An 18500-nucleotide genomic window follows, 5' to 3' on the forward strand; every position below is an offset into this window, starting at 1 on the left:
GCTTGCAAAATCAGTATTTTATTATGGTCCTTTTGGATGTACAGGTCAGAATGTGAATCTGATGTATCTATGTATCTGTTATGGGTAAAAATGTGAATCGTGATATGAAATCAGTTTGTTCTTGATTTACAGGTGAACACTTTTATATGTTAGTGGTTGCCTTGAACAGGCAATTGCAAGTTATTATTTATGACTATGCCCTGAGATGTGTAATCAAGGTCTGAAAAGTGGAAATGTGTCATATTTACTGCACTCTCTCTGTCTTGTCCTGTCAAAAATACCTTGCCTGAGGTCCTTTTCTGAGAGCTATCAGGTTTGTGGATGTGAGATTGTGAGTGAGAGAGACGAGGCAGTGCAACAAAAACACCCCCCTCATATGGAATTACAGTTAAATGGTTTTAGTATACTTTTGAATTTGGAAAGCACATACTAATGCATTAACTTCCATGGATCTGGTCCAGACTGAGGTTTGCTCATATCAAACAGTCTCATGCTTACCCATGCACACCAGATAAAGGCATGTTGTCCTTTAGAAAAGTAACTTTGGATATAAATAACTGGATAACCCTTGCTAGGGAAAGCCTGGTTCACACAGAACGACAACTGCTGGGTCTGCGGCAAAATGGATAAATAGCAGTGGAACAAGAAAAACACAATAGAGATGTTTAGAAACCAAATGCTACTGTATAGACCATATTTAGCTTGATGTCAATGGAATGTTAGATCCATTGTTTTGATGAGATATCAGAGTCATATTGTTTCCTGTAAAGGACAGATTCATTAGACAGATCACATCCACAAGATATAATCAAAGATACATTTAATTGCAGAGTATTTTTTATTTTTTTAACACAATGTAAAATTGTACATGCTTGCTGTAACATCCCACTGGGCACACAATTTCATTTCAACGTGGGCATTTGGGTAATATGTGGTAGAAACGTTGATCAATGCGATTTCAACCTTTATTCACCCACTCAATAAATCAGCCAGAAGTTTGTTGGCTAACTTATTGAGTGATGATCTGACATTATTTCAAAGGTACAAATTAATTATATTTCATACAATTTTGTCTATGTTGAAAATGAATTAAAATGTTGAACTAATCCTATGGTTGAAATTCCACCCTCAAAACAACAGTTTACAATGATGAGCCCAGTGGGATAGAGTATACTGTATGTAGCCAACACAACAAAATAATTGTTTACCCTTTCACTAAGTTTGATTGACAAATAATTGCTAAGTATATATTTTTCTTTCAAATGCTGCAAAACGTATAGCCATTCCAGCCGTGCACACATCTTCATGATAAAAGAGTCTAGAGGCAAAAGAGTCCTGGGCTGTGCTATGTTGTAGCACCATCTGCTGCTGAACAAAGAAGGTGATGATAGGTTCTGTAGATACTGTAGACCAGGACAGGTCAACCCTCCTGGAGGGCTTTTTCTCCAGCCTTGTTAAAAAAATACCTGATTCAGTAATAGGTCCTAGTGACTTCCTTTTCCAGTAGTTTTTCATTCACTGAAGGAGTGGCTATGTTCAAGGTTCCTCTGGACGAAATAAGGAGTAGGGTGCCAGCCATTTCACATGATGATCCCTAAAAAGATGGTTCATATTATTACAATATCATTTTAAAAACATGTCTGTGTTAATGGGTTGGTTAAGCTGTGTTTTATTAACAGTGTTAACAATAGCACCCTCACTTGTTGAGTTGGAATGAAGCTGCAAAACTAAGAATGAATCAAGAGAGCACATCCAGACCATTGAGTCTGTCTACCTGTGGTATTTTTGGCCCTTTCTCCTTTGATATTCCATTTCATCCACTGTCCAGACGGCCCCCTTGCCTCCCTCCACTCGCACAAAACACTTGTGGAGGCTAAGATTGTGACGGACAGCGTTCTGTGGCGGCAAATGAATACAGCTTGTGTAAGGAGTTCAGGAGCTAATATTGCTCAAGACTCAAATATAGGACTCATATGAAAGCGAGCATAATGATCCAAGGAGAAGCCTAACCTTCCATGTGGCCGTGTTGTGTCGGAAGTAGAAGAACATGGTGGTGAACCAGTTGTAGATGTCATTCAGGGAGCGCTGCTTGTCTGGAGACTCCAGTATAGACTGCAGACAGACATGGTGGACATTCACAATATGCTTGTGCAATTGACACAACTCACATGAGGTCTAGACATAGATTGAGGTCTTGCTACACATGTAGTCCAAAACAACAGATGTTATATTAATGTCACACTTGTCGCTGTCTTGCAGTCCAACAAGGATGCATGAACTACCGAGCAAACTGTATGCTCCTCAGCCACTCAGCCAGACTCTCGACAGTCTACCTTTTCCTTTTCTCAAGTGCTCCTTTTACACAAGTGTTCAGAGAGACTCTTACTGTTTAAATCAGACAACTCACCCATCTTATCATGCAGGCGTAGGTGTACAGTGGCCTAATGTTGTTGTATTTGTAACACTCTACACTCGGGATAAGATCTGTAGGATGGCCAACAAAAGCAAACATACCAGGTCTTGAGTTTGGATCAGATTTCACAGCAACACGAAAGACAACATCACCAAAACAGACAAGCAAAACACTTGTAGGAATTCACTCAGAGTAGCATTCAGAATCAAAATGGAGTGGAACTCCCTCAGGCTTAAGAAGAGTGGGAGGGGTGGGCAGTGTTACCTGGCCGTAGGTGGTGGGGAGCAGCAGAGGGCCAATACTCGTGCTGCACCAACTCCTCTGGCTCTTTAGTGGTGCAGCGTGACACTCCACCTCGGTTCTGGGGCAGGCCTAGTGACAGGCTGTACCTGTAGGGCCAGTCTGAAGCTGCCTTCTGACAGGGAGAGAGACCATGACCCAACAACACAGACATTCAACAAGGACAAGTTGAGGTACATAGAAATTGTCTTAAAAGTGCAGGATAATGGACAATGGCCAGTTACTATAGTCACTTGAGGGAATTATTCAAAAGAGAAATTACCAAGACAGTTGATTTGTGTCCAGATAGGTGCAGATGTAGTTGCATTGCGAAGAGTTTCTGTTTTTCCACAGTCAGCTAAAAAAGAGAGAAGATTCATTAAGGGCCACATTTTCACTTCGCTGGACTTGGAGCTTTCACAAACTTTCCCGGGTTCTCCGTGTTCACTAGTTGGAGTTTTTCTGTAAAACTACATAATATGTAGAACGACAGGAACAAACCTGGGTCTCCATGTATTGCACCATGTCTTGTTGTACCTTCCACTGTGCAATGCTTCTGTCTCCATGGCCATGGTCAGAGTGGAGGTGTCTGGAAACACCATAAAGAGCATCACTGACATGACTAAAAACAACAGCACCACAACTGTATCACTATGACTAATGAAATATACTGGTGCTCATTACTTACTTCAAAAAACTGGGGAATTCTTCAAATACTGCATCGCAGCCAGGCCAACAGCAGAGTCCATTGAGAAACAGAGCACTGGACCCCTCTAGGGTTGGGTGACCTGCCCTGCAGAATGAGGGGAGGAATATTACAAACTTTGGACTGAACGCAATCAATCAAACCAACCTGGCATTGTTTATGCCGTTTCTGTTCATGTCACAAGCTCAGACGCACACACACACGCGGAACTCACTCATGTTGCCTGGTGATGATGGAGCTCTGCTTAGGACTGGCTGTCCTCGGGGGAGAGGGGTGATGAGTTGGCCCAGGAGAGTGCTCAGAGTGTGGGGGAGAGGACTGTCCACGGCTCCCTGTGTCCACCTCCACCTTGCACAGTGAGATGGGCTGAGCTGAACTGGCCTCTGTTAGAGTGCATGGTGCTGGAGAAGCAGAAGGTAGAGAAAAATGGATCTTTATGGAGAAAGACCTCAATACACTTTCCATGAGCCTCCTTTGAATAATGTACAGTATAATGGCTGTATAGAATTGTATGCAACATATGGAATGACTCCATGCTTTTAAAGCCGCTAGTGTTTCCATTCAAAAGTGTGACTGTACACACACATTATAGGGTGAGGGAAAAATGAAAATGTTTTGACAATGATTTAATGGTCCAGTTGTGAATGCTGTCCAAGCGGACAGAACTATGGGGTTAGTTATAGATTCTATACATCCATTATACACTTGAGAGTCATGGACAGTGTTTCTACTGTAGGTCTTTCTCCATAAAGAGCTGTTTTATAGAGAGCAATAATAATGGCGTCTTTTAGTAAGCACTGACACCGCCATGGTCCGTGGAACAAAGCCTACGGGGAAATGAATGGAGTTTTATATGTCTGTGGTAAACACAGGCTTAGGAGATCTTATACGTTTTGTTCTATGAGATAATCTTCATCAGCTAACGTCACTTTTTGTGCATTTTGAAGCATTGACTGTATGTAAATGAAAAAAAGCACATGAAGGCTTCATAATTCATAAAGGTCATGTTAAGTGACTGATATTATCCCATAGAATCAAATGTATAAGATCTCCTAAGCCTGTGTCAACCTCAGACCTTATTTTCTAAGTTTGTCCCAAACCCTATTCTTTCCCCATTAATTTTCCCCAAAGGAATAGCTGAACGAACCAGAGGTAACTCCTTTCTGTTTTTTTAGGACTACAAGCTGGCTATATATCTTCTCCTAAGACATACTACATTTGCACACACTACATAGATGTTTCTATTGCGCTATTGACTGTACGTTTGTTTATCCCATGTGTAACTCTGTGTTGTTGTTTGTGTCGCACTGCTTTGCTTTATCTCGGCCAGGTCGCAGTTGTAAATGAGAACTTGTTCTCAACTGGCCTACCTGGTTGAAATAAAGGTGAAATAAAAAAATAAAAAATAAAAAAACATGTGTACGCAAGGGGGATGCAGAGAGTCAGTCAGCGCAAAGCGTACCCTGCGGTCGCACGTGGGCAGCCTGGACACCCTGGCGTAGAACAGAGGGTCTGTGCTGGCTCAACTGGGGGCACAGAGACACCCGTTGCAGGAGCGGTCTCCCCTCCTCCTCACTGGAACACTGGGGAGGACACGCAACAAGGCACTTACAGTATCCCTTTGCACCAGCAGGGAGTTCTCCGAGCAAATACAAGCAACTTTCTTGTGCTAATGTCAGTGAAACTGAAATAATAATGTATGGGTTTACATGTATCTCAGGCCAGAATAGGGCATCGAAACGCTTTATAATAGGAGGTATAAGAAGGAATATCATACCTGCCGTAACAATATGCTTTGGAGCTGAGACGAGGCCATAAGTGAAACTCCAGGTCTAATCATCAATGGGAAGCCCATCTATGAATAATGGACATTTATTTACATCATTCCTCTCACTATAAGGACAACAGATATTCCATGTAATGAAAGTATAAATATTTCCTCCAAGCTAGAATCCTTAGTTGCAACATTAATGTTTGGACTTAACAATTACCCTTGAAGAAAACTTATTAAGGCCTGATAAGCTGAGTTCAACAAAGTAAATGTAAACAACCACTGTATAGCCTCAAAACATGGTTGAAACTGTCATTTTGATATCATGGATGGCCAGTCCTTGCATCCATAACGTAGTCTATGAATTTGAGAGTGGTTCCATGTCTTTAGGCCCGTCCCTCAGCTTTTTATCGAAACAGAGGCTGGGTGTGGCTTTGTTATTTTTTTTATGGATTCTAGCTTTAATAGTCTTAAATTAGTATTATTATACAAAAAAAATGTAGACCAAAAAATAAATAAATAAGCAAACGGTATGAAACCAATTGATGTACACTTTAGCTTGAGCTCTTAACTTTCAATTCATGTTTATTTTAGTATTCATTATGTATTATTCTTTTCTTTGTAAATCTGGCTCAAATTTTGCTTGAAACCACAGTAACAGTTCAACCTGTACCTGCGTAACAGAGGTACGAGCACAGAGCTGAGGTGAGGCAGAATCTTTGGGCTGGGTACGTGCGTCTGGCTCCTCTCCCTGTTCACTCCGCCGCTCTTGCTGCTGCTGATGTTGCCCACTGTTCAGTCGCCCACTCTTCAACCTCTCACTCTCAGTCTGTGGCATCCCTGGGCCTGGTGCAGAAGAGCAGAAATGGAGGGTTAGTGCTAAGTGCATGTTACCCCTAGGAATGCAGGGGTGGTGGTGGATAAAGGTTGACTCTCACACTGCAAATGTGTAGACAACATAAACAATCGTAAATAAACACACATCGCAATAGATCATCTCCACACAGGGCACCAATTATGTAGGTATGTTCCTATTTGTAAGGTTATGTTGTATTCAGTCCAGCATATTATTCAATGTGTGCCATTAAAACAACATATTGCTACAATATAATATAATAAGAGAGAGAGAGAGAGAGAAAGAGAGAGAGAGAGAGAGAGAGAGAGAGAGAGAGAGAGAGAGAGAGAGAGAGAGAGAGAGAGAGAGAGAGAGAGAGAGAGAGAGAGGGGGGATACAAATTTGCTCTTTGGTAAATGTTAGACAGCTACAGGTTTGGAGGCATATTATCTTTGTTCCTTTATCAGACATAATGAAAGGGAGAGGAGTTCAAACACTGTCTGGGCTGAGAGATTTTGTGGTTGTGCACAGGTGCAACCTTTGACTACACAGACAGTGGAGGGTGCAGAGATTAAGCTGATAGCAGCAGGTATCTCAAAAATATAGCACAGGAAAGAGGGAAGGGGAGAGGGTGCTCCAATTCTTTTCTCCCCTTGTACCCCTGATACTAGTACTGGTACTGTTTCAGTGGTCTTCACCTTGTATTTAGAAGGAAATAAGGTGGTATCAATGGCTACGTTATTGTGCTTAGTATACTTGAAAGAACTACTTGGTACCAAAATCTGTTAGAACTCCCCAAAATAACAAACATGTAATTATATCATGTCATTTTTAGGTAAATATGTAAATATCTGATCATTTCTGTACTGTAAAATAAAGTGCAACCCAAGAGCTTCTAAAGGCAACCTCATAGAACTCTATACCTCAAATGTTTAAAAGTCTATGGGTGACCACTGTGTACATTTGCAAATGCACGCTCTCACCCAGGAAGAGGAAACAGGAATTCAGTAGAAAGAGAAAGTACTGAAGCTCTTTGTGGCTTCTCACTTTTATCTCCACTTCACTAGCAAAACCAAACATTTCTTCTTTACAGAAAGCTCAGATCAAAGCAAAGTATTTGTTGTAATGCAAAATGACAATTGAATCATGTCACATAAAACAGGCATTAAATGAATAAGCACATCTTTTGGATTTGGAATTGAGAGCTACAGTACACGTTTATGTCGCACAGGTTTGTAGGGTGTGATTTGATGAATGGATGTGCTACAATGATATTACAAGTAGAAAATGGTGATATATTAACACTTCTTACAACACTTCTCTCAACTGAGGACAATTATGTTCAGCTTTTACTATAGTCTAGGACTGGGTTTGATTATCAAAATGCTATATTTACAATCAACTACATATGGAAAGTTATTCCTTCTGTATCATATTGAAACTTTTTTCTCAGTGAGTTTTCTTATTACTCACTATGCTTCCATATCTAAAATATCTGTCTGATCTTGGCACTTTGGAAGGAACCTGTGGGTGATATTTATTTGTAGATTCACTTTCTTTGACCTATAACACTACAGTAGGAGAGGAAGGAATTTATAAGCAGAGTAATCATTCTTTTTGCTCTTTGATCCACAAAGGACAGTATTAAACAGAATATGATTCCCCCCCCCCCAATATTATATTATGTTTAATTTATAATATGTTTTCTTCTAATTCAACTTTTCTTTTTGAATGAGAAGAAAAACTTGTATAAAAATAGATTAGAGTAAATACTATACTATAGTGGTGACTTAGAGACAGCTACATTAACATTTATGTCCAAAATTATTGAATTAATCTAAATGGCAAAATAAGCATGAATACTAACTTTCAATTTGATGGTCATATAATACCAGTCCTACAGACAATAAAATAAAATAAACATATTGCAGTTTATATTACAAAGTTAGGATGTTTCATTGAACATTTATGTCCAACTTCTGTATTTCCAAAGGGTGAACTCAGCTCCATCATTCGTTGAATCAGTTGGCTCATTCATCACAAAACCCACTGATATTGCCAACTACTTTAATCGTTTTTTTATTGGCAAGATTAGCCAATTTAGGCATAACATGCCAAAAACAAACCCTGAACCTACACAGCCATTAATAAATTACCAAATTATGAAATACAAGCACTGTAATTTTGAATTCCGTAAAGTGATTGTGGAAGAGGTGAAAAAATTATTGTTTAACTTCTCAAATGTAACTGTGATAAGAGTCACTGACTCAAAGCCACAAGAAGGTAGAACATATTTCAAACGTTGCTTGTAAGGGGGCGGTAGTTGCAGAAATGTTGGGTCTGACAACTTGGATGGAAAATTACTGAGGATGATAGCGGACTATATTGACACTCCTATTTGCCATTTGTTCAATCTAGGCCGACAGGAAAGTGTGTGCCCTCAGGCCTGGAGGGAAGCAAAAGTCATTCCGCTACCCGAGAATAGCAAAGCACCCTTTACTGGCTCAAACAGCTGACCAATAAGCCTGCTATCCAAAAATTGGGTTGACCAGATGCAATGCTATTACAGAGTAAACAAATCAACAATTGACTTTCAGCATACTTATAGGGAAGGGCACTCAACATATATGAACGGCACTTACACAAATCACTGATGATTGGCTGAAAGAAATTGATAATAAGAAGCTTGTGGTTGCTGTTTTGTGTTCTTTAATGGAAGCCTCTCCAACATAATTGTTGGGTTGTTGTTGGGTATTCCCCAGGCCAGTTGTCTAGGCTCCTTATGTTTTTCAATCTTTACCAATGACCTGCCACTGGCACTGAGTAAAGCCTGTGAGTCTATGTATGCTGATGGCTCAACATTATAAACGTCAGCTACCACAGCAAGTAAAATCACTTAACAAAAAGCTGCAGTCAGTTTTAGAATGGCCTGTGCTATCTGCGATCTTTGAGATGTCCCTACCCCATTATAAATGACATTGTAAATGGTTATGGTAAGGGTTAAGGTTAGAGTTAAATTTAGGGTTAGGATTAGGGTAAGGATAGTGGTTAAGGTTAGGGTTAGGAATGTCCCAAAGATCCCAGCACTGACAAGTAAAAAGCTACAACTAAATATTTAAAAAACTATAAGCATTGTATTTGGGCCAGCATTCACAAAACCCTGAACCTCAACTAAATATTCTAATGAATAATGTGAAAATGTAGCAAGTTAGGAGACTAAACTGCTTGGTGTAACCTTGGATTGTTAACTGTCATGGTTAAAACACATTGATGTAACAGTAGCTAAGATGGGGAGAGGTTGTCTCCCCGTAATAAAGTGCTGCTCTGCTTTCTTGACATTCCTATCAACAAAACAAGTCCTACAGGCCCTAGTTTAATCGCACCTGGACTACTGCCCAGTCATATAGTCAAGTGCCACAAAGAGGGACATCGGCAAATTACAGTTGACCCTTAAGTGTACATGGAGAACTAACATCAATGGCATGCATGTCAATCTCTGCTGTCTCAAAGTAGAGGAGAGACTGACTGCATCACTACTTGTCTTTGTGAGAGGTATTGACATGTTGAAAGCACAGAGATGTCTGTTCAAACTAGCACACAGCTCAGAAACCCACGCATACCCCACACAACATGTCACAAGGGGTCTTTTCACAGTTCCCAAGTCCAGAACAGACTTTGGGAAATGCACAGTACTACACAGAGCCATGATTACATGGAACTCTATTCCACATCAAGTAACTCATGCAAGCAGTAAAATCTGATTTTAAAAAAACGAATAAAACCACTTTATGGAACAAGGTGGACTGTAAAGAGACACACACGCATACGCACACAAGCTAGCGCACTCACTCTACACACACGTACATTGTAATATTGTTGTATGGTGGTATTATACATTTTGTATTGTAGATATGTAGTGGTGTAATACTTTTATATGATGTACTGTTTTATTTTTTGTTTTTAGTGTAATGTAAGTGCCATTATGTATTTGGACCCCAGGAAGAGTAGCTGCTGCCTTGGCAACAGCTAATCGGGATCCCTAATAGTAGAATAGATCCCTAATAGTACAAATACAATTAAATACAAATAAAAAAGCAATTGAGATAGAACTACTACTCATGAATACTAATGTCACATTAGTGTGCAGCATAAATTCAGCTATAACAACACCCTACAATCATGTAACACTGACTGTATCACTATTGGCTTTCGCCAGAATTTGACATACATGTATTATTCTATAAACTACAATACAAAAAAAAAATATGTTTGTATTAATCTGTTCATCCTAATCTGATCTTTAAATTAGGTTAACTGAATAAAAATCTAATCTACCTGGAATATTTTGGTGATTTGCAGATTAAATGCATGTTGTGATTGTAGTGTAAGCCTCATTTTTATATTGACAAAAAAATATTCATAAAGAGAAAATGCTTTCTGGTTTTCTCACAGATCAAAAGTAACACAATTGAAAGACCAAAGTATAACAGTGTAATTCCTGTAAAGTGATTCATCGTCTTTGACATTGTGGTATCGAAAATATTACCATATTCCATCATTTGCTTTTTTTGTGGTAACAAAGTACAGATATTGACTACCGTCAGAAAAATCTGAATGTATGATCATTTTGATGACACAGCAACATGTGATGATACCGGTACACATTCTTGACATAAGTATTTTTAAATTCCTGTATCCTTTAATGATAAAAGACTAATTCTGGACAAGCCCACAGATTCGTCACAAATGACCTTTTTGCATCATGAGACTTCAATCCACCAACAGTCCATCATGTTATGAATATCAGGTCTTGGGTCTAAACCCAAATCATTTTAAGACTTACATTCACAATGAGATTGTACATGTTTTTTAGTAACGCATAGATATTTCAGAGTTTCAATTATTACATTTTTTCCCACCAATTATTTCCTTGAATATCGTGAGTTCAAATGAATCTACCCTAACCGTGATAGATATCATACCAAAGTCGTTTCAATTTTGTTGATTAATGTGCCCAGTGTTAGAATTGTGTCGACTGGGTTGCCATTGAATAATCCATTCAATGAGAAGTTAAAAGTTATCTTGAACATAATGCTTAAAAAATGTGTAGAAGAAAGATTGGATTGTTTTCGCCTATATGATTAGTGATGCTTTCAATACTTACTTTTACACCTGTTAACACCTTTTAACAGGTTCCTCACTAAAGCAGTCATTGCAAACTAAGTTATTTTCTTAGTTGTGTTTACTTAATATTAAGACCTATCATTCCCCTTTCACCCTTTTGCTATATGCCTACAATCTAAGTTACCCAACTGATATACAGCATCGATACTTTGTACGCTTTTAGAAGTAAGGTACATGATCATTAGACTACACTATAAAATAGCTCATACACCACAGCTACAAACAATCCACCATTACAGATGACACCAAACCAGATTACACCATGGTCTTGAGTTTTGCGTACTGTACGTACCTCTTGGGGACACGCACCCCAATTTGGGAGACACTTGTCCACTGAATGATCTCCCTTCTGATACACAGAATGGTTGCCAACTCTAGCTGAAAGCAAAGAAGTACATTCCTAAAATGTAAAGGTCACACGTTAAGACAGACAGTTTTTCTCACCTTCCACCTTCCGTATCTCCTGCTCGCTTTCTGTCTTCCTGTTCTTAAGAGGATGAGATGCTAGAAAATGAAGAAGAAAAAAGCTAACAAATGTCAGAGAGAGGGGGTAGTATTCCACAAGTGATGTTTGAAGTTTATTATGTTTAAAAGAACACAGACTACCAGCAATATTCACTGTTACGGGGAAACAGGTTATGGTAAGAGCAAAGAACTGTTGAAAAGGAAATGTTTATTAAAATATGTTTATAAATATAAAAATGTTTATGAAAAGTACATTTCTTTGATGCTATAAAAGAATTATATTTGATTTCAGCATGAATTATTCATTCGTTAGGCAAGTAAGACCAAAACCTATCAGCATGTTTTGTCTAAGGTACAAATAAAATGTTAACATCTCCTCCAATAGTATCTTATTTTTGCTTTGCCAACCCATCGTATTCAGGTAACTTTCACAATAGCTACATAAAAAAAATCTTGATACAGACTAAACATAATCAGGCGGCCTTGTATAATTTCACTGTGTGTCAACACAATGGACAGCCATGATGAGTAGAATTGTTCAAATAACGTTGCGTAATCACAATAACATGCTCAAATAAAGAGAAATCACTCGGATTACAGAGCATGAATAACGCAGAATCACAATCCCCTTCATTCAACACTCACCTGAAAATGTCACAAGCAACGTGTGAGAGAGGGAACAGATGCGTGAAATGTGTGTTTGCCAGAATCCAGTCTGTATTTATACCTGGAAGTTACAGTAGGAAAAAGTTTACGCCTGCCATCGAAATGGAAATGTCCTACATCACTGTAACAGGTTTCACACAAATAAGCGTAAATGACATACCCTACCCTCAATAGTCTGAAACACAACCTATTTCCAATTTGTAAGTCGCTCTGGATAAGAGCGTCTGCTAAATGACTTAAATGTAAATGTAAATTTCAGAACAAATAAATGCTACAAGCCACAATGGCAGAGCACAGAAATGGTTTGTTTTGTGATTGTTGATGATGTGATCCACCGTATTGTACTGAATTAGTGTAAATCAAATGAATCTGTGTTGTCTGTGTTAGCCCGGTGGTCTGAAACCTAGGCATTAGCTTGGGGAGCTTTCGCAAGTCTTCAGGACCTCGTCTCCCTCTCCACAATGACCCCAGCAGCTAATAGGCATGAACTGAATGACTGGCACCGATGGGACAGTCTCGGTTGCTGCCCTGGTCGTCTCCGCACCACAAAATTGTGTTGGCTCACTGAGCTAAACCCTAAGCTTGGGAAGCTAGCGCAAGTCTTTAGGTTTCCGACAAAGTTACTCAACATGCAAGCATGGCTCATTGAACCACCTCTGTTACAAAGGCAATGCCCCACCATGACCCTGAGGGGCCTAAACAGTCCGCAGTGATATCGGCAGGCTCTAAACCCTACAATTACCCAACACATTCTCCAAACCACATTGTTAAATAACTTTCCATTGCTAAAATACTCTTCTAGCTCTCCTTTTACAACCTCTTTAAGTCTTGGACTGGCTATGCTGAGGAGTACGATTTCTCATATGTGCCAAGACACATTTACTTGAAACTTGTATTCTCGTGTGAACGCAACATACAATCTGAGGGAAAACAATGAAATTATGCACTTTCTCGCCGACCTCAGTCTGCGGAGGAACAGAGCAAGGACACAGACTGCTCCGTCTTTTACCACATATTCTGTCACTCCTGACCACACATACTGTAATGATAGTTGCTGACAAGACATTCAAAAAGTCATATGTTGTCCATTTGCATCCTTACATCTTTGGATGTAATTCATCATGAAATTTGAAAAATGTTTTCTGTGATTAAACTTTTCCTTGTGTGTGAGGATCTCTAGAAGAAGCAGAGGAGTGGTAATAGGGGGCTCGAGCGGGCGGTTGCTGACCTCAGGTGTGTCCTAATCATGACGAGCTGAAGTAAGATTACATTTTTTTCGTTATGACATGTATGCTCAAATGGTTAATAGCATGAGCAGTATATGAAACTATCAACATTACAATTGTGATAATGATATCAAAAGGTGTATTTCTTGTGAGAAATTCATTTGTTTTGCTGTTGTTGTGTCCGCTGTACTTATTTTATTTTGTAATAAAGATAATAATCATCATTATCATTACTACCAGCATCACCCCCAAAAATGGTTAACGAGGCATTTTACAGAGGAAACATTAACATAACCAATGAAAAAATAGTCCATTACGCAACGGGGAAGCCCGCGCGAGGTAAAGTATGACATTCTAAGCAGGTGTAAAACACTTTGTTCTGAAGAGTTATTTTTCAGGTTCTCAAAGGTCATCTATCTAAAATACACCACAGAACGTTGCAAGGAAGCGGTCTGCTTGAGCATCTCAATTTCCTTTTTCATCTTAACAAACATTCCCCTTATTAGATAACAACTGTACACCGTCTTTCACAAAAACCTTTGTGGGGGTTGTTTTTCATAACTTTTCTCAATTAATGTAATGATGTGTTTTTTAAATTCATAATTATTTGGCCAAATTCACTTACAGAGTATAAAACTGCTCAGTTTAGTATTTGGTCAGTTTAGTAGTTGGTCTGATATTCCTTGAACTCAAGGACTTGTGACTCCACAAACTTGTTGGATGCATTTGCAGTATGTTTCGGTTGTGTTTTGGATGATGTTTTGCCCAGTAGGAACTGAGTTTGTAGAGTCACTTTGCCATTTTGGAGTCACTTTTATTGTAAGAAAAGAGGATGTTTCTAAACACTTCTGCATTTATGTGGATGCTACCATGATTATGGATAATCATGAATGGGATCACGAACGATGATGCGTGAGAAGGTTACAGAGGCACAAAGATCATACCCCCCCCAAAAAATGCTTACCTCCTCTATTATTGGTATGGGTGAGAGATTTTGTAGTAGCCTCTATAACTTTCTCACTCATCATTACTCTAGATTCATTCATGATTTGTTTTTAAATCATGGCATTATCAGGATTCATTTAGAAGTGGTCAGAAACATCTTATCTACTCACTTAGAAAGAAAATGACTCCAGTCATCATTCACCATTCACTTACTATTGCATTTACATTAAAAAATGTTAAAACATTTTAGTAATATATCAGACGCACTTACTCAGAGCAACTCATTCATCTTAAGATAGATGTTGTTGTCTCACCTAGCTAAGATAAAGTAAGTACATGTTTTGTCAATAAAGTAGTTACATCGCCTTTAAAAAGTATTCACAGCCCTTGACATTTTCCATATTTTGATGTGTTACAGCCTGAATTTGAAATTGGTTAAATTGAGATTTTGCTGTCACCGGCCTACACACAATAATACCCCATAATGTCAAAGTGGAATTATATTATAAATTCATTAAAAATGAAAAGCTGAAATGTCTTGAGTCAATAATTATTCAACCACTTTGATATAACAAGACTAAATAAATTCAGGAGTAGAAATGTGCTTAAAATTCACATAATAAGTTGCATGGACTCACTCTGTGTGCAATAATAGTGTTTAACATTATTTGAATGACTACCTCATCTCTGTACCCCACACATACAAATATTCTGTAAGGTCCCTCAGTTGAGCAGTGAATTTCCAATGCAGATTCAATCACAAAGACCAGGGATTTTTCCCAATGCCTCACAAATAAAGGGCACCTATTGGTAGATGGGTAAAAATGTAAAACGCAGACATTGAATATCCTTTTGAGCATGGTGAAGTTATTAATTACTCTTTGGATGGTGCATCAATACAATCAGTCACTACAAAGATTCAGGTGTCCTTCCTAACTCAATTACCGGAGAGGAAGGACACCGCTCAGGGAATTCCCCATGAGGCCAATGTTGACTTTAAAAGAGTTACAGAGTTTAATGGCTGTGACAGGAGAATAATGAGGATGGATCAGCATTGTAAAACTAACCTAAATGACAGAGTGAAAAGAATGAAGCATGTACAGAATAATATTCCAAAGCATCATCCTGTTTGCAATAAAGCGCTAAAGTAAAACTGCAAGAAATGTGGCAATGAAATTAACTTTATGCCCTGAATACAAAGCATTATGTTTGGGGAGAATCCAAGACAACACATCACTGAGTATCACTCTTCATATTGTCAAGCATGATGGTGGCTGCATCATGTTATGGGTATGCTTGTCATCAGCAAGGACTGGGAAGTTTTTCAGGATAAAAATGAAATGGAATGGAGCTAAGCACAGGTAAAATCCTTAAGCAAAACCTGGTTTAGTCTGCTTTCCACCAGGCACTGGGAGATGAATTCCCCTTTCAAGAGGACAATAACCTAAAACACAAAGCCAAATCTACACTGGAGTTGCTTACCAAGAATGTGGTAAGTGGCCGAGTTACAGTTTTGACTTAAATCTATTTGAAAATCTATGGCAAGACCTGAAAATGTTTGTCTAGCAATGATCAACAACTAATTTGACAGCTTGAAGAATTTTGAAAAGAATAATTGCTAGACAAACATGTTCAGGTCTTGCCATAGATTTTCAAGTGTATTTTCCATTTGAATTCAGGCTGTAACACAACAAAATGTGGAATAAGTCATTGGGTATGAATACTTTCTGAAGGCACTGTATCAGCAAAGCCAGTGCTAGTAGAAAAAAGTAAAGTGCGAGTGTTAGTTCACAAAAGGCAAGTGTGTTAGGGCAAATGTTTGGGCAAAATATAACCCCAAAAAACAAAAACAAAAAACTGCAAATGCATCCAAAGAGTTTGATGAGTCACAAGCTTGATGTAATCATTGTGTGCAACAAATATGGGACCAAATACTAAACTTTTAACTCATTTAATACAGTATAAGTAAATTTTTGCAAATACTTATGACTTCTTCTTCACATGGGGAGACAAGACACATAAAGTGATGTCCTTTCTAAACGGTAAAACTGTTATTTATAAAAACTACCCTCAAATAAAACAGTCTGTACTGTTGCCCCATGAACCATTTTCTCAAACGGAGTATAAAGCCAAATTAAAACCCTTAGCTTCACAGTCCAAATACATATGGAGGAGAGTGTATGTTAATTCATCATCACAAATCTATTAGATGAAAAACAATAGTTTATCTGCAGTCCCTGGTTACATGTTGAAACTAAAGAAACAAAATACATCGAAAATGACTGATATATATCTGATGATATCACAAAATAAAAATAAAAATAATTTGTTGTAAAAATCTATTGATGCTTTATGAATGAAAATACCACCAATTAATTACATCTATTGGTAATGATTTTTTTTTTAATTCAAGGCTTTGACTGAGAATGCAGATTGACCAAATGTTGTTTCGTTTTGTCCTAAAACTTATTTCAGAACTCAGCCTAGTTGTATAACTCTCATCAAATGTCAGTTAGTTCATGTTAAAGTTAGATAATTATACTTTGCATGGTAATACTCATATGTGGTTCAGCCTGTACGGACCTGACATTGAGTAATGCAGATGGATTTGAGACTTTTTAGTTCCAGTATAATAATCTTGAGGTCATATAATACCATTATTGTAAAACAATCTTGATCAGTCAACTACCCAATGGTAAACATTACACAACATCTTTTTATATTTTCATTTTTATATTGTCATTGAATATAAACATGCCTGGCCCTCATTCTAGAGAATTTACCCATCAGTTTCACACACCTATCTTCATGTGGGCTTTATTCAGATAACACTGTAGTGGTTATACCAACAGATGGCACCACAAACCTGTGAGCACAAGGCTATTGAGAGAGTTGGACCATCTCTGTTAAAGAGAAAGCTCACCCAAATTACAGATTTACCAAATCTTATTAACAAAGTAGTGTAAAAACCTACAGAATCTGCCATCCATAGTTTTGGTATGATTATTACTATATAGCTTAATATTAGTACCGTAACATAGAAAACAATGGGGGTAATAACCACTGTTTATTGCAGACTCACAGGTCCATACACAGGGACTAATCCATATGATATTCAGCTCTTTTTTATGGTCCTTTGAGCCAGATAGAAACAGCTGTCTAGGAATCATGACCAGAAGGGACAGGCTGTAGTTCACTCTGCCTCCCAGCCAAGATCAAACCTATGACCAGGCTTCCCGGTTGGGGGTGCACATTATGCCTCACTTGCCATACACACAATGGCAAGAAGAGGACAATGACAGAAAAGTCCAGTTCCTAGAAGTCCATTGTTATTTAATATATTCACCATTTTCACCATATTCACCACTTTGATATTGACCTTGGATGAACAAGCTAATGCTCTACAGTTTTATATTATTTCTGATATTTCCCACAGAACAAAGCAAAACCTCCAATGGATTGTTGGATTTGTTGGAGTAATTTTTGGGAGAGTTACTCTGTGTCCCGCTCTCTTTCCTGAACATTTCCCTTTGTCAGGAGATGCCATCTGCTCCCTTGGCTTCCAGCGGTTTGGACAGCTGTTAAGGCAGGCATGAGGGCACTCGGCACAGTCTTGTGTCATGCCGAGACAAAACAACTTTTTACCAGGGATTTAGAGCAGGATTAAATGATTGGGCACCAAGAGCCTTACAAGGGAGGTGATTTACATCACTGCATTTTATGTCAATGCCAACATCACCTGGTGAAGCCATGTGGCCTGATGCATCCATGATGCAGTCTGACCTTCTCTAATGTTATGGAGGTATGTGTAGACATGATGACGATTATGATGATAAGGATGAGGGTGAGGATGACGATGGTGATAATGGGCAGATAATGACGTTGATGATTCATCAAGTAAAAAAAAACATGACCTCAAAACAGATAGTCATGTAAACTAAATCACGATGAGGTGTTCTCAAACAGAAATAGCAGTGGACCTGACTTTTCCTTTAGCTTTCTACAACGGC

At 38.5% G+C, this 18500-nt stretch overlaps 1 protein-coding gene across 1 annotated transcript; it reads right to left on the minus strand.

Moving 5' to 3' along the window:
* Positions 1 to 870: 870 nt before the first annotated feature.
* On the minus strand, positions 871 to 12492 carry LOC135503685 (forkhead box protein P1-like). The gene is made up of 14 exons (XM_064921834.1): positions 12299 to 12492; positions 11633 to 11692; positions 5843 to 6015; positions 5176 to 5253; positions 4861 to 4981; positions 3613 to 3799; positions 3381 to 3485; positions 3194 to 3281; positions 2976 to 3050; positions 2678 to 2828; positions 2408 to 2484; positions 2011 to 2112; positions 1775 to 1896; positions 871 to 1594 (listed from the first exon to the last, which is right to left on the minus strand). Exons 3-14 carry the CDS (start codon positions 6005 to 6007, stop codon positions 1537 to 1539), a joined length of 1329 nt encoding a protein of 442 aa, XP_064777906.1. The 5' UTR covers positions 6008 to 6015; positions 11633 to 11692; positions 12299 to 12492; the 3' UTR covers positions 871 to 1536.
* Positions 12493 to 18500: the final 6008 nt, after the last annotated feature.

This window comes from Oncorhynchus masou, chromosome 18 (genome assembly GCF_036934945.1).
Source record: "Oncorhynchus masou masou isolate Uvic2021 chromosome 18, UVic_Omas_1.1, whole genome shotgun sequence".
NCBI lineage: Eukaryota > Metazoa > Chordata > Actinopteri > Salmoniformes > Salmonidae > Oncorhynchus > Oncorhynchus masou.